The sequence below is a fragment of the Hypanus sabinus genome, chromosome 12, assembly GCF_030144855.1.
Source record: "Hypanus sabinus isolate sHypSab1 chromosome 12, sHypSab1.hap1, whole genome shotgun sequence".
NCBI lineage: Eukaryota > Metazoa > Chordata > Chondrichthyes > Myliobatiformes > Dasyatidae > Hypanus > Hypanus sabinus.
Genome location: NC_082717.1, coordinates 69,305,204 through 69,322,427, shown reverse-complemented (window position 1 = coordinate 69,322,427; position 17,224 = coordinate 69,305,204). Strand labels below are relative to the sequence as shown.

General features: G+C 37.3%; 2 protein-coding genes across 4 annotated transcripts in view; one reads left to right on the top strand and one right to left on the bottom strand.

Annotated features, from left to right (window-relative positions):
• Nucleotides 1-7,582, top strand: part of dnaaf10 (dynein axonemal assembly factor 10) — a 33,927-nt gene extending 26,345 nt beyond the window's left edge. Inside the window, exon 8 of the mRNA XM_059986174.1 lies at nucleotides 6,074-7,582. Coding sequence (XP_059842157.1) covers nucleotides 6,074-6,281 — 208 coding nt within the window. The 3' untranslated portion in view covers nucleotides 6,282-7,582. The remainder of the gene's footprint in view (nucleotides 1-6,073) is intronic.
• Nucleotides 6,882-17,224, bottom strand: part of LOC132402986 (uncharacterized) — an 85,547-nt gene continuing 75,204 nt past the window's right edge. For 2 of the 3 annotated variants that reach the window (XM_059986171.1, XM_059986172.1), the window contains 4 exons: nucleotides 16,141-16,268; nucleotides 12,256-12,419; nucleotides 10,085-10,307; nucleotides 6,882-9,200 (listed from right to left, as the gene is read on the bottom strand). In XM_059986171.1, the coding sequence (XP_059842154.1) occupies nucleotides 9,061-9,200; nucleotides 10,085-10,307; nucleotides 12,256-12,419; nucleotides 16,141-16,268 (655 nt within the window). In that variant the 3' untranslated portion in view covers nucleotides 6,882-9,060. The remainder of the gene's footprint in view (nucleotides 9,201-10,084; nucleotides 10,308-12,255; nucleotides 12,420-16,140; nucleotides 16,269-17,224) is intronic. The other variant, XR_009515147.1, reaches the window with a different exon arrangement.

The following is a 17,224-nucleotide window of genomic DNA, read 5'->3' as shown; positions in this document are numbered from 1 at the left end:
AATTTAGTTTTATTACTTTTGATTTTGTAGCAACTTTAGTTGATCTATCCAAAACTGGATCTAAACAAAAATTAAAATCTCCACCTATTAATATTTTATCATGTGCATCAGCCAAATTCAAAAAACTTATTGTATGAATTTTCCATCATTTTCATTTGGTGCATAAATGTTCATAAAAGTCCATAATTCTGAAAAAATTTGACAATATATAATCACATATCTCCCCACAGAATCAATTATTACATTTTGTATTTTAATTGGTAAAGATTTATTAACCAAAATTGCAACTCCTCTCGATTTTGAATTAAATGAAGCTGCAATGACATTTCCAACCCAACCTCTCTTTAATTTCTTGTGTTCTGTTTCTGTTAAATGTGTTTCTTGAAAAAAAAAAGCTATATCTCCTTTCATTTTCTTAATATATGTTAAAACTCTTTTTTTCTTTTCACAGGTCCATTAATTCCATTAACATTACAATTTTAAAAACTTAAGTAAATTAATCATTCATAATACCTTTTGAACTCTTTAAAATTCTCCATGTTGCTATGAGTCTCTCCCCAACCATCCAGGCAAAAAAGAAGAAAAATAGAAGAAAGATAACTAATATTTTTGGACATGATTTAAGAGTTAGGGGGCAGGAGTGTAAGGGAAACACAAGGGGGTATTTCTTTACTCAAAGAGTGATAGCTGTGTGGAATGAGCTTCCTGTAGAAGTAGTAGAGGCCAGTTCAGTTGTGTCATTTAAGGTAAAATTGGATAGGTATATGGACAGGAAAGGAGTGGAGGGTTATGGGCTGAGTGCGGGTAGGTGGGACTGGGTGAGATTAAGGGTTCGGCACGGACTAGGAGGGCCAAGATGCTCTGATTGTTATATGGTTAATATATAAGAAAAAAAAACAAAATACCCTCCCACTAATGTTGCGAATGAAAAGAACACAACATTACCCCCCCCCCCCCCCCCATTTTACGGGTCATGGCAATCGCCATGATTGTACACGCGAAACTTGCAGCCATCGATCAGGAGCTCCTCCAGCTCCCCTGCAAAAGCAAAAAAAAAATTAGTGAAGAAAAAAAAAGAAAATAATTAATGTCTCTACTCCCAATTAATACTCCTCGACTATTTGTTTTTCTTATAAATGTCCGTCAAGTCCAACCTTGTTTCAGTCTTCATCATTAGTCCATTTCATTTCTATAATTCTTTACTCCTCTTCGTGGACATCAGGTAATTCTTGTACAAATTTCTCCGCTTTCCGGTAGTCAATGAAAAATCTTCTTTCTTCATTATCCAGGAAAATTATCAATTTTGCTGGGTAGCTCAATAAAAATTTATAGCCCTTTTCCCATAAAGATTTTTTCACTGGGTTAAATTCCTTCTGCCTCTTCAGAAGATCGTAACTTATGTCTGGATAAAAAAAAACTCTTTTCCCTTCTATTATCAATGGCCCATTTCTCTTTTTAGCACCTTGAGTAGTTGCCTTCAAGATCATTTCTTTATCTTGGTACCTTAAGCATTTTATCAAAATTGATCTTGGATTTTGATCTTGTTGAGGTCTTGGTCTTAAAGCTCTGTGTGCTCTTTCAATTTCACTTTCTTGGCTTCCTTCTTTAATTTCAAAAATTTTTGGAATCCATTCTTGAAAGAATTTTATTGGATTTTCTCCCTCTGTACCTTCCATAAGACCAACAATTTTGATATTATTTCATCTACTAGAGTTTTCAAGTGCATCTATTTTTTCCAACATCCGTTTTCTTTCTGTTGTCCAGGCAAGATTATTGTTTTCTATCTTAACTAGTCTTTCAGTGTTTTCTTCAACTTTTACTTCCATCTCTTTAACTTTATTATCCATCTTCTTTTGTTTTTCCACCACATTATCGAGTGTATTCTGCATCCTTCTTATATCTGTTCTTATAGCTTTTAATTCATTCGTCATATGTATCAGGATATCTTTTATGTCTCCTTTAATCTCCTCTTTCTTTTCCTCTTCTTCTTCCTCTGAGTTTCCCAAAGAGTCTGATTCTACTTCTGATTCACTGCTGGTCGTAGTTGGGATTTGTAGTTTTGTTAATACCCGTTCATGCATACTTTCGCGCATACGTTGTTCTTGTCGTTTCTTCTTAGAGACCGCCGACATTGCTGCAACTTCCTGTCCCGCACCATCAGAAGTGCCATGCACTTCGCCGGGAGGATATCCAATTTGAGTCCGAGGCTTTGCCGAGACGGTTAGGTCTTTTTCCCCGCCAATTTGCGCAGCCTTCAAAGTAGTAGCTTTCTTCTGTTTCAGTTTAGGAGCCATATCAAAAGATAATCCTGAGTTGCTTATAAATAGTTTCTAGTAGGTATTTGTTAACACTTCTTCATTTAAACCTTATTTCATTACTTTTTACGAGGGAACTGGATTCCCAACGTCTTGACCCTACGTCATCACGTGACGCCCCAAATGAATCTTTAGTGACATGTTGCACCTCATGGTTTTGTATGTTTTGAAGCATGTTGTCAACAGGCTGCACATAATATGGTGCTCTGTAGTTGCCAAGAAAATTTGCAACAACATCCTTGAAGGCCTTCCATGTGACTTTCTCCAGTCCCACTAGATGTCTTTGAACTGCCTATCCTTGATAACCTTTTTGATATGTGGAAGAATGAAAATGCATTCCTTAATCTTGGTGTCAGTTATTCTAGCTTGAATTATGAATTGAAATGACAAATATAGGCAATTTCAAAAAAATTGGTGCATGATAGGGAAATTTCATGGTGATTTAAATGATCAGCAGCCCAAAATCCATAAGATACACCCAAAAGTATTCAGGAAGCAAAATCTTTGTTGTCCAGTGTATGTTTTCAGAAATAACTATTCTGAATTATATGTTTAGTAATATTTTGATTTTATATAGTTTTGATATGTACTTACCTCATAACCTGGTTTCCCTCATGCAGTTGGAGAGTCCATTTTGAATGAAGTCAGCAAAATTTCTGGGCTTAGGGAATCTGGCTAAACTACTTTTGGTTAGGGTGGGACTAAATCCCATGAAAGAATGCTTTACTGTTTAATTTTCAGAACCAGAATAGTAGAGCACAATAGCGTCTCTACTTTCTTGAGAAGCTTGCAAAGATTCAGCATGTTGTGTAAAACTTGGCAAATGTGTGTGATGTGTGATGGAGAGTATACTGACTGGTTGCATCACCACCCATGCCCCTGAATGGAAAAGCCTATAAAAAGTAGTGGATATAGTCTGGTCTATCAAGGGTAAGGCTCTCCCTTCTATTGAGCACATCTACATGGAGCATTGTCACAGGAAGGCAGCATCCATCATCAGGGACCCTCACCACACAGGTCATGCTCTCTTCTTGCTGCTACCATCAGGAGGAAGGTACAGGAGCCTCAAGAATCAGACCACCAGGTTCTGGAACAGCTATCACCTCTCAACCATCAGGCTCTTGAAGGGGATGACTTCATCCCAACAACTTATGGATTCACTTTCAAGGACTCTTCATCCTATGTTCTCAATATCTGTCTCTGTCTCCCTCCTCTCTCTTTTGCACACTGGTTGTTTGTCCTGCTGAAAGGTCTCGGCCCGAAACATTGACTGTATTCTTTTACATAGATGCTGCTGGCCTGCTGAGTTCCTCCAGCTCTCAGTGTGTGTTGGTTGGTTCTTTGTCTATCCTGTTGGGTGCAGTCTTTCCTTGATTCTATTGTCTCTTAGCTTTACTGTGAATGCCCTCAAGAAAATGAATCTTAAGGTTGTATATGATGACATATATATACTTTGATAATAAATTTACTTTGAGTCTTTAAGTTTGAGGTTACCACTGGTACTAATAGATTTTGAAACCTGTGCCTAGAAATACTGTTAGCAATGTCCTTTCAGATCACCAGTGTTTAGAGCTAGGATGTCCACAAGCTTTAGTGTCTTCATTGAACCTGATTGTTGATTGTTGGCAAAGTCCAGGCTGAACATGCAGGACTTGGCTGGGAGAAGGCAGCATGTTTCTGGTGCAAGGCTTCGAAGATAGAGAGGAAAGTCATGGTGGTGGAGGAAGTAACAAGGACAGAGCGGGAGCACTACAGGGTGTGGACAGTGGACACAGGGCTGCCAGGGAACATGATCAGCATGGGAGGGACCATCAACAGGTCATTCAGCTGATCTGGCCTGTGGAAGGTCCCACAAGCCAAAACTTCCTGATCAGGGCAACCTATGATACTTTGCCCCCCCCCCCCCCAAAATCTTCACCAGTGGTTCGGCAGTGAGGATAGCTGCCCCCTGTGTGATATCACCATTATCAACCTCTACCACATTCTGGCAGGATGCATGACTGTTCTGTCCCAAGAGTGATACAGATCCTAAAGAAGTTGGCAGAAATCCATAGAGACCTATTGGAGGGATGCGAGAGGCAGCCTTTCCTCAGTGGGACAATAATTCAGCCCATTTGTTAATGCTGGTAAGAACACTGAATGCACCCACGCAAGGGCTCCTTCAGGACTCTTCTCCACAGGCAAGGAGTGGAGCATGAGGGCAGATCTCAGCACATTTGTCCTTCTACCTCAGCCAGACCTCAGCTTCTTCAGCCAAGTCACTAGTGACCCTCCTGAGCCATGCTCCAGTCACTGCCGTATCATGGAGTAACCTTGTCAATGTGCTGCCGAAGCCCTGGTATCCTACCACAGGGTAGATGTTGGTCCTCCAGCTAGCTTCCTTACACTCAGCTGCCAGGTCTGAGTACATCAGCCTCTTCTGCTCATGAGCAGCCTCCACTTCTTCCTCTCATGGGGTAGTCAACTCAATGAGGAGGACTGTCTTGTACTATGGCTGGGTGGAGAGATGTGGTGGTGATTTCCTTGGGGAACTGTAGCTGAGGAGGAAGGACAGAAATTACGGAACCAACTAACCCCATTGAAAGCTGCAGGGGGTGGCAGGGAGACCACTGCTCTACCAGCAGAATATTTATCAGAGCTAAGGGAGTGAAACATCAATGAATGGTGGTCCCTGGCTGATGACCCTGCAGCTGACCTGTGGGCACTGCAGGCAGCAATGCCAAGCAGGAAACATCTTTTTGTAAATCTCATTGATTGGTAGAACAGTTACAAAGCATTTAAACAGTTCTTATCTGCTCCCATTATCTTCTGTTCTCCATCTTGGATGGGGGTGGGAGATCATAGCATCCATAACCAGTAGTATGCAAGATAGCTATTCTGTTTTTGAAGGTAGTGGTCTAAATCACAAAAGCAAACACCTTGCTTCTGACATATTGTCTTGGAATGCAACTGAGCCTTATTTTGTGTAGATGAATTTCTGTAAGATTCTTTCTGTTCTTTATTAACAAGGATGGAGGAATATAATAGTGTTTGATAGATATTGATTTAACTTAATGTAGCTAAGCTAAAATTTGCATTGGCATTTACTGTCAGCTACAGAAAACTCCTTGGTAATTAAGATACAGTATGTGTAGAGATAATGGGGTGAAGTTTATTTGCTGGAGGAACTCAGCAGGTCAGGCAGCATCTATAGAAAGGAATAAAAAGTTGATGTTTCAGGCCAATACCTTTCATTGGGATTGGAAAGGAAAGGGGTAGGATCCAGAATGAGAAGTTGGGTGAGGGGAAGGAATGCAAGCTTGCAGCTGATACTTGAAGCCGAGTTAAGGTGGGTGGGTGGGGAGGGAGAGGGATAAAATGAGAAACTGGAAAGTGATAGGTGGAAAAAATAAAGGGCTAAAGAAAAAAATCTGTAAGGAGAGAGTGGACTATGGGAGAAAGGGGCTGCACCAGAGATAGGTGATAGGCAGGTGAGGAGGAGGGAAGGGGTAAGAAAGAAGCCAGAAGGCAGACTGGAAAAAAAGGTGGGGAGAAATTACAGGAAGTCAGAGAAATTGATGTTCATGCTGTCAGATTGGAAGTTACCATATTGAATATGAGCTTTTCTTCCTCTAACCTGAGAGTGGCTTCATGGAGTTGTTTATGAAGTTAATTTATTTCCTTCGTGTGTGTGTGCGTGTGCGCACAAACTGAAAAATAATGTTATCTTAATTATTGATTCTTCTAAAGCCTTATGTTTCTTGCCTTGTGTTTTCCAGTGAATATCCAGCCCAACGCTCAAAGAAGGACTCTGAGAGTGTGGATATGGGAGTTGCTGGCACAGTCACACTGCTTCAAAATGTCACCATCTCCACCCAGCCCATATCGAGCCTTGATTGGAGTCCAGATAAGCAGGGCCTATGTGTTTGCACTGCATTTGACCAAACTGTGAGAGTTTTAATTGCAACTAAGCTTAACCAAGTGTAAGGTTATACTAAGCTATTGCACAAATTATTATCCATGCAAAGGTGAAATATGCCCTTTGTGGAAATAGAGGAGGATTGTATAGAGAATAATAGAGGGTTCTTTTTGTCTTGGAAAACATAAAATAGACAGTTTAACTTATTTACTTAGTCACATCCCTTTACAAGATAATTGAACCAATAATCCACCACCTTTTGATAGGGAGGATGCTGTTGTACTGCATCATCAGCCAACAGGAGTCACTGAGGTGAATCATCCACATGTTGTTATGGATTAACTGTTTTCTTCTCATGGCACTCCATCTAGTGGTCTCAAATAAAATGTTTCACTAGAAGCTTAAATTCTAGTAGGTAGTTCATCACACAAGTCCCTTGTAGAATGTGCTTCCAGTTTGAAATATATTTGAGTTACATTATAGGAAAATAATACTATATAATGTACAGTTTTTAAGTAAATACTTTTCTGAAAAGTCCAGAAACATGGTGTGAAAGCAAATATTCTCAATTAAATTTTCAGTAAAAAAAACTTAAAAGGCTTGGAATCTTTTTGTGTAATACGTACAATGAAATGGTGTGGCATTACAAGACCATTTAGCTTTGGAGAATGTATTAAAATTGAATCTGAATATGCAATGGTGAAAGCTTCTATATTATATAAATAAAAGTACCAACACAAACATGAGGCTTCCTCCTCCTAAGCACAATAAAACAAAGCCCCACTCTTTCTCCCTTTCCTGAAGTTAGAAAACTGGCAAACTTCATGAAAGAATTTTGATCTGATAGAAAAGAAATTGATTTGTAATTTTGCTAAAACATTGCATATTTACCTTGTGTACATTGTAAAGCCAGTTTTCTGTTGATGCTTCATTGTTATTGGTGAAGGCTTGGATAGAGCTAAACTTTTCAATGTTTTTCACTAAACTCTGATAGAATAAATGACTTTAAAATTTATTTTATCTACAATTGTAAGTAATTCAAATCAAAAATATCTTGTTTTCCTATTTTTGATTTAAAGGTATTTTAATTTGATCATATTTTGTACAGTTTGAAAGTTTTCAATTATCTGTTACACTTCATAACTAAACAATGTGAAATGTAAAAATGTATTAAAATGGCTTTTGGATTTTTGGTGAAGTAATACCTCATATGTTACCTGCATTACTTGGTCAGCTGAGTATTTAACATGGGTGATGTTTTAAACAATTACAAAAACATATATTACTTTCAAAGTATACTGTAGTTATCATTATTGATATGGTGTAGGCTACTGTAGTGAATAAATGATCAGCTCTTTTGTTTTACTGATCTCTGATGTATGTATGCTGGCTTATTCATTGACTTATTTTGTCATTGAGACCTGGAGACACCAAAAAGATACTTGAGAAAGGACAAGGAATTGTTAGATTTTGGTACAAGTATACTTAAGAGAAATACCCAATTGCCAAACAACACTTTATAGGAAGTAGCATTTGCAGGGACTGGATCTATTCTGACATGTGTCCATTGAAATCAGTAAACTTTCACGCTAGCAATTCCTACTTTAAAGTACAGCATCGGTATGAAGTTTCATGCATGCCAGTCACTCATGTAATGATAATGACATGGATGGAATTTTAACCTGGATATTTCACGATTATTAGTTGGTGCTTTGACCAGTTCAACCATTGGATTATTTTAAAACCTGTTTAAAACCTCCATCATTATTTTAAAACCTGTTTAATTTAGTATATACCATTCCTAAACAAAACATACCAACTTGGAATATTAATGCTTTTCTCAAAATAGATATTGCCTGTTAAACATGGAAAATGCATTTCCTTTTTCTGCCGCTTGCAGGGTTTCCAGCACTAACTTTGATCTGATATAAGGATGTATCAGGACTTCATTCAGAATAATCATAAAGGGAAATTATTTTGAGCACCATTACTGAACAAAAATGAAGAAAAGACAGATTTGCAATAAGAATATCCACTTAGGCAAAAAAAGGTCTGCTTTCCAATTAGCTACATGGAAGGTAGTAAATAATGAAGATAGCCACCCAGATGATAAATGAAATGAGGTATAATGTATAGTAATTAACAGATCTGCAAGCTTACTCCTTCACAAGGCCCTAGTGTAGGATCCATGTGGATGGCTGTACTGAAAGGTAGTATGAGCATTGGGTGGCTGATAAATATCTTAGGATCTCCAAATCATTGCACCATCAGTTACCCAAATCTATAAAAACACAACAATCAAAATAAACCTTCACAGGCTCAAAATCTGAAATTAAAAAAAAGGAAATGCTGGATAAGCTCAGTAGGTCAGGTGGTACCTAAGGAAAGAGAAACAGTTAATATTTTAGGTCAAAACTTCTTCATCAGAACTGAGAATGCCCAGTTTTTATTTTGTTGATGACATGCCATTAAGGGGATATGACATTTTTCATAACTACCAATTAATAAAACTGAAGACTTCTTAAAATGATTAATATTTTAACTACAGTATTTAATTCAAGCCCATAGCAGATTAAACATCATGAATTATTTGTTAATGGAAATAAAACAGAAGTGATTCATTATCAATTAATTTTAAGAGGTACTGTAGCTAAGTGGCATAAGATGAAAAGGCATCACCTGATGTATGGAGTATTTTGTATAAACCGAAGGAAAACTCTTATATTGGTGCTTGTTTGGACTTGCAGAAACTTGAACACAATTTTCAAACTTTTGAAATGTTTGTCTTCAGCAGGATACATATTCCTGCTCTGCTTACATGTTACTTTATTATTAATAGCAAGAATCCTATATCCAATGCTTGAATGTGAAGAATGCTTGAAGATCTGGATCTTGAATAGGTTTCTCATGGATTCCTGCATAGACATTCATCAGAAGTTCAGTCTTCATTTTCTGGTCAAGAATGTTAATGTAACCATCTATGGAAGCTGCAAAACAATCTATATGTTACATGAACAGTACCAAAAATATGTATGGAATAAAATGAAGAATATTGTTTTCCTCCTATTTTCTAATAAACATATTAAAAATGGGTAAATGTTAAATTTTAGTTATTTTAAATGTTTCATTATATTTACCATTGATAATTCTCTTCCTTTTGCACATTAGTGTTCTGTACTATTTTAATTTCATTATTTGCTTTAAAAATTAATATATTCTGAAATGTAACATAAGTGAAGTGCATTGGGATGTATTGTGATATCCGACTTAGGTCTGGAAAAAGGTCTTCAGCCTCTTTCACTACCTGACCTGCTGGTGTTTCTAACATTTTCTGTTCTTGTAGACCATTTTACAAAATTCCTGTCGAAGTTATTCTGAGCGTTATGAAATTATAGAACCAGTAGTTGACATATCACTGTAGTGGACCATATTACCAAACACTAAAAAAATTGTGCACAAAATGTCTGATTCCCATCTATCTGGAACTACTAGCACCCAAAAGAGACTGAGAGACATTTATCTACCTATAGAGTAGAGAATCATTAAACAGTGCCAAAGAAGCTATTTTTTTTATTGTATCCATGTCATTATGAAAATAAAAGGCAGAATTAGATTATTGGATGAAATATTTTATCTTTTGCATTTTTTTCAAAGCTTGTGAGTCCATTATGAGTGGTTGGAGGAAATTAGTATATTGACAAGTTGCTCATTTAACTGCTAATTGACTGAATTGCTTGGAGAGTAACAGGTGCTGTAGTATACATTTTAAAGATAAAATTGACATTCTCCAAAATTTTTACTTAATGTCACATACCTTTCTGCACTTAACAAATTAATAATTTTATATGGGAGAGATAATTAATATACATACCTATTCCCATTACTTTTCCATATGCAATCAGGTTTGGGGCCAAACGAGAGTCGTCATATTTTTCAAATTTCATTAAAAGACGAACTATTTCTCCAGTAATGAAAGCGTCATCATAAGTTTGCTCATTGATGGGTTTCACAGGAAATTTGGAATAAATATCCACAGCCCGCAAGGGGTCAGCTTTTAGGAGAATGTTTGCTAACTCAATGTAGGCATCGTGCACCTGAAATCACATGTTATTGATTTATTCACAAATTTAGATTGGCATTACATGCTCATAATCTTTGTATATATTTTCATACACCAAGTGAAATCAATCTTATTAGGTAGTAAACTCTTGAAATCATTTGCTAAAGCAGATTCAGAATTTTTCTGGGTTAGCAGTAAGTTGACTTCTGAGCTTTAAAAAACAGGAAACTTATTACAATCATGGTGATATGCTTCTTTTTAATACTGCTTATGCATCAGCACACATTCCAGATCTTTCTCATTGTTTGTAAGAGGCTTACTTGAAAATCTCATCTGTGTGCCTGATAAAAATGATGTCCCTTTCAGGTGAGCACTGTGCGATGCTATGACTATTGGATTTTTGGGAGGGGCCAAGGTTCTTGCCAAAGTAGTCAAAGATTCCTACTGAAATCCGTAAATTGAAGCTTAAAATGTAATTCAGAATTTTATCCCTATTCTATGTCACCTGGTGAAAGGTGTACAAACTTCCCAATATCTCACCCTACCTCACTCCCCCAACACCAGTCTATTCTCATCCAATGTCTTTAAAGAGCTTCTGACTGTTTTCAGCAAGGAAGTCATAACGTGTCCTAGGATTTAAGATAGCTGGTGTTTTCTTGTACTGTGCCTCCCTGAATCTAGGTGTTTGGCTTCCAAGGATCCATTTCTCTCAAAGAATCTTATCAAAATGGCTGAACTACAGAAAAGAAAGAAGGAAGAAAAAAAGAAACAGAATAGGGAAAAAAATACTTGAACTTATTTGTCACTTTTAATATCCTCTTCAGGTCATCTTAAAATACTTAGAGCCAAAACAGTATGTTTGAAATGTAATCACAATTTTAAAGAAGGCCATCAGTTGCAATGATAATAATTAAGTAACCTGTTTTAGTAATGTTGGGTAAGGGATAAATACTGACCTTGCATATTGAGGATAAATACACTGCCTTTCTTTAAAATGTTACCATGGATCATTTATATTCATTAAAAACTGATAGGCAAGAAAGTTTTAATTTAGGATTTCATTTAGAAAATGCCACATCCAGAGCATGACACTTCCCTACGTTGTACTGGAACATCAACTTTTGAGTTTTTAATCCAAATTCCAGGTAGGATTTAACTTTATGACTTTTTAAACATAGAAGCAAGAATATTAAATGAATCACTCATGTTTCTCAGGAAGACTCACATACTTAGGTTCCTTGACTCCAGTCAAATGTAGAATCCATAGACTCCATCACAGGTGCGGCAGGAGATGCAGATGGGTGGCTAACTTGAGATATTCTACACTCCTTCCACTATTTTGTATGGCCTCTTCATGTTACTGTTTTGGAAGACTGCCTTTGTTAAATGCTTCCCTATTTTGGGCTGTAATGAGCTAGGGATTCCATGTACTAGCAAAGAATTATTTATTTTAAGGATGCTTTCAGACCATCCTTGAATAATTTTCTGTTTCAATTTGGAAATCTTTCTAATATCAGAGCTTGGAGCTGATTGCTTGTTTTGGGACTGTGATTTGGGAAGATCTTGCTGCTTACTGGAACTGGTTGAGTGTGACAGAAGCTTTGATGTTGTGAACATTGTTTTGAGAGAAGATACTGGCATAGTCTTCCTTATTCTGCCAGCTGATTTGTAAGAATGTTCCAAGCATTGATGACATTTCTCTTATGCTGGAGTCCATGTGATATGATAGCATTGTGAGCCAACACTCCCAATAAAACAACCATGTCTTGTCACTCACCAGGTCCAGAGAAATGGACATATTTATTGGATTGAAACTCACAAGACCAAGTCAAATGTAATGTAGGTCACTGTGCTCTCTATGGATCTGGCATCCCATTTAAATTGGAATTAGTGAAGATACTTTGAAATGCGTGGTACTGCATGATTTTTGGACATCCAGAGACTCGCTTATTGAAAACATTGAAAGGATAAGCTTGTACTACCTCTGGTGCCATTTGAATTACTTCATTGTAATAACGTTGAGCATCAGCAGATGTTTCATCAATGCGTGTTAAAGCGCGAGCCAATCCTAAACGACTTGCAAAGGATACTCGATTTATGCCTGAGGAAATCTGTCGTGACTGAGCAGTCTGAGCTGAATTACTGGCTAGGCAAAGTAAGAGAAAGAAAGTTGTTACGTTTGATTATTTTTATTAAACATTAAAGACATTTGTCTTAATATCTTTATATTCAGATTGTAAGTAAACAATTGACTGATAAGGAGCAATTTAAACAGCCATTCTATTTTAACAAATCAGATAAAAATGTATGCAATTATATAAGAACATAGATTCCACCTCACAATAGAACGTTTGATGGACTCTAACTGTAAAGAGTAAAGAAAACCTGAAAGGAGTAGTGGAAGCTAGCAGAGAGGAAACTATAGTGGTAATATTTATGGTCTGCTCAAACGTAGCAAGTGATTGAATCTACATTTAGAATTTTTCTTTGAAAAAAAGAATTCGTAATATGCTACAGCAATAATTGTCATTTAAATACAATCAGATACATCAAATATAGTTATATTTCTGGCATACAATTTGTAGCCTGTATCCACAGATATGGTTCTAAATGAGGGTAGACTGAACAGATTATTTACTCTCACTCAACTATCAATCCTCTGTTATTAAGTTTGGATTCATAAATCAAGAAAAATAGGCTGCATAAATGCTATCCTGTCCATGCCATGATGAATCTAAACAGTCAGATTTTTAAATTCAAGATGAACAAAATTCAAAATCATGGATAAGCAATGTTTTATGATATAATTTGAAAAGTTGTGGATACTTGAAAATTAATAAATGCAATTTGAATATTTTGCTTGCATACACATGAATATGCACACATACTGTATATAAATATATAGAAATGTAAAGAAAACTAAGTAAAAGATCACATTTAAAATAAACATTAATGAAATTTTAGACAAGATACATAGGAAGGTTTATCAACAATGAATCAATGAGATTTTCTGAGGTAAAATTAAGTTTTTTTTACTTCAAAGTTGATAGTGCATTTTTTCATTCTCAACAAGCTAATTCTTCGAACACATCACTACAATATGACTATATGTGTTGAGTCCCAAGAACAAGCTCTCTATGAATCAAATATGGATGAAATAATAGGCAGAAATATTTCTTGTCCTGTTTTGAAAGAAGAAATCAGCATGCAGAGACTGGTCGCAACAGTCCTGATGAAGGGTCTCAGCCTGAAACATAAGACTGTTTACTCATTTCCATTGATGCTGCCTGGCCTGAAGTGTTCTTCCAGCATTTTCTGTGTGTTGCTTGGATTTCCAGCATCTGCAGATTTTCTCTTGTTTGTGAGGAACTCAGCAGAACCAGGCAGCACCTATGGATAGAAGTAAACAGTTGGCATTTTTGGCCAAGTTTCAAAACTAGTGCAAGGGAAATTGAAACTCTTTCTTCACACATAATGGCAATTTGAAAATTACATGCAATTTCCATTTATTGATCACGAACACAAACACAGGCTGAATGTACATAGTCTGGACAGAACATAGCCAAATTCTTTAAAATATTAACTATGGTTGAGTGAACTCAGCCTTTTCTCCTTGGAGCAATGGAAGATGAGAGGTAACCTGATAAAGGTGTACAAGATAATGAGGGGCATTGATCGTGTGTATATTCAGAGGCTTTTTCCCCAGGGCTGAAATGGCTAACACGAGAGGACATAGTTTTAAGGTGCTTGGAAGTACAGTTTCATGCAAAAGTTTGGGCACTCTGGTCAAAATTTCTGTTACTGTGAATAGTTAAGCGAGTAGAAGATGAACTGATCTCCAAAAGTCATAGTTAAAGATGAAACATTCTGTTCAACTTTTTAAGCAAGATTAGTGTATTATTTTTGTTTTGTACAATTTTACAGTGAAAAAAAAGGAAAGGAGCACCATGCAAAAGTTTGGGCACCCCAGGAGATTTGAGCTCTCAGATAACTTTGACTAAGGTCTCAGACCTTAATTAGCTTATTAGGGCCATGGCTTGTTCACAGTCATTGTTATGAAAGGCCAGGTGATGCAACTTTTAAAGCTTTATAAATAACCTGACTCCTCAAACTTTGTCCCAAATCAGCAGCCATGGGCTCCTCTGAGCAGCTGCCACACACTCTGGAAATTAAAATAAATGATGCCCACAAAGCAGGAGAAGGCTATAAGAAGATAGCAAAGAGTTTTGAGGTAACCATTTCCTCAGTTCGCAATGTAATTAAGAAATGGCAGTTAACAGGAACAGTTAACAGTTAACTTGACAGGAGGTCAAGTTGAGGTTTGAAAGACCAAGAAAACCTTCCGAGAAACTGCTCGTAGGATTGCTAAAAAGGCAAATCAAAACCCCCATTTGAATGCAAAAGACCTTCAAGAAGATTTAGCAGACTCCGGAGTGGTGGTGCACTGTTCTACTGTGCAGCCACACCTGCACAAATATGGAAGAATCATTAGAGGAAAACCTTTCCTGCATCCTCACCACAAAATTCAGCGTCAGAAGCTTGCAAAGGAACATCTAAATAAGCCTGATGCATTTTGGAAACAAGTCCTGTGGACTGATGAAGTTAAAATTTTGGCCACAACGAGCAAAGGTATGTTTGAAGAAAAAGGTGCAGAATTTCATGAAAAGAACACCTCTCCAACTGTTAAGCACAGGGGTAGATTGATCATGCTTTGGGCTTGTGTTGCAGCCAGTGGCACGGGGAACATTTCACTGGTAGAGGGAAGAATGAATTCAATTAAATACTAGCAAATTCTGGAAGCAAAATTAACAGTGTGTGTAAAAAAGCTGAAGATGAAAAGAGGATGGCTTCTATAACAGGATAATGATCCTAAACACATTTCAAAATCCACAATGGACTACCTCAAGAGGTGCAAGCTGAAGGTTTTGCCATGGCCCTCACAGTCCCCTGACCTAAACATCATCCAAAATCTGTGGATAGACTTCAAAAGGGCAGTGCATGCAAGAAGGGCCAAGAATCTGACAGAACTAGAAGCCTTTTGCAAGGAAGAATGGGCAAAAATCCCCCAAACAAGAACTGAACACTCTGAGCTGGCTACAAAAGTGTTATCAAGCTGCGATACTTGCCAAAGGGGCTGTTATTAAGTATTGACCATGCAGGGTGCCCAAACTTTTGCTTCAGGCCCTTTTCCCTTTTTATAATTTTGAAACTGTAGAAGATGGAAATTAAAAAGTAATCTTCCTTAAAATATTAAAGAAATGTGTCATCTTTAACTTTATGCCTTTGAGAAATCAGGTCATCTTTTACTCGCTTAGCTATTCACAGTAACAGAAATTTTTACCAGGGAAGCCCAAACTTTTGCATGCCACTGTAGATACAGAGGAGATGTCAGAGGTACATTTTTTTCCACACAGAGAGCGGTGAGTGCATGGAATGGGCTGCTGGCAGCGGAAACGATAGGGTCTTTTAAGAGACTCCTAGATAGGTACATGGAGCTTAGAAAAATAGAGGGCTATGGGTAAGCCTAGGTAGTTCTAAGGTAAGGACGTGTTCGGCACAGCTTTGTGGGCTGAAGGGCCTGTATTTTGCTCTAGGTTTTCTATGTTTCTATTTCAAATATTAACAATTAATAAAGTAAAACACCAAATAGTCTGCAGGAAGAACTCAGCAGGTTGAGCAGCATCTGTGGGGGTGGGGAAGGATGTATGATGCTTTGGGTTGAAAGCCTCCATCAGGACTGAAATGTTGACAATTCCAGCATCTACAGTCTGTAGTGACTCCATAAAGTAAAACACAATCATTATATTATTCCAAAGACTCAGTTATAAATGCAAGGCATTTCTTTTAAAGTTCATTCTGCTTCTTACAAGTCATGGCAGTCTGGTTTGTATCTTTAGTAGATGCCTTTTCAGCTGTTTTGCCAGCAGGAGCAGGAGCAGGAGCAGGAGCAGGAGCAGGAGCAGGAGCAGGAGCAGGTTTGGTAACAGCACGCCCCCTGGTGGAAAATTCAAAACATATTTATCATATCGAATACTACACTATATTAATTAATTTATTTGCTACGATACAGTGCGGGGTAGGCCCTTCCAGCCCTTTGAGCTGCACTGCTCAGAAACCCCCAACTTAACCTTAGCCTAATCATGGGACAATTTACAATGACCAATTACCAATTAGTACATCTTTGGACTGTGGGAAGAAACTGGAGCACCCTGAGGAAATATACAAATTTCTTACAGACAGCAGCAAGAATTGAACCCTCATCAAATCAAACCTATTATACACTCACACATACACACCCATATCCTGCCTAGTTTAATCACATCCATTCTATAGTTTGGCAACCAGAAATGCACTTCAAGAATGGTCTAAACAACATCTTGTAAAGCCATAACATGATATTATAATTCATTTACTCAATTATCTTCCCAATGAAAGCAGGCATGTTATACACCTCCTTCACACTTTGTCTATCTACGATGCCACTTTCAGGGAATAATGCACTTGTACCTCTAGGTCACTTGGTTCAATAGTATTTTCCATGAACCTGCCATTCACTGAGTATGGCATGCCCTAGTTTAACTTCCCAAAGTGTAGCACTTTGTACTTCTCTGCATTAAGTACCATTGCCATTCTTTTGCAATGGTTGATCTTGATACTGATGTAACTTTAGATAATATTGTACTTTACTCTATTGTCACCAAACAATTGATACTAGAGTGTACAATCATCACAGCGATATTTGATTCAGCACGTCGCACTCCCTGAAGAACAAATCAAAGTAAATATAATAAAAGTTTAAATTATAAATCATAATTAGAAAATAGAAAAGGGAAAGTAAGGTAGTGCAAGTCAGGTCTGGATATTTGGAAGGTACGGCCCAGATCCGGGTCAGGATCTGTTCAGCAGTCTTATCACAGTTGGAAAGAAGCTGTTCCCAAATCTGGCCGTACG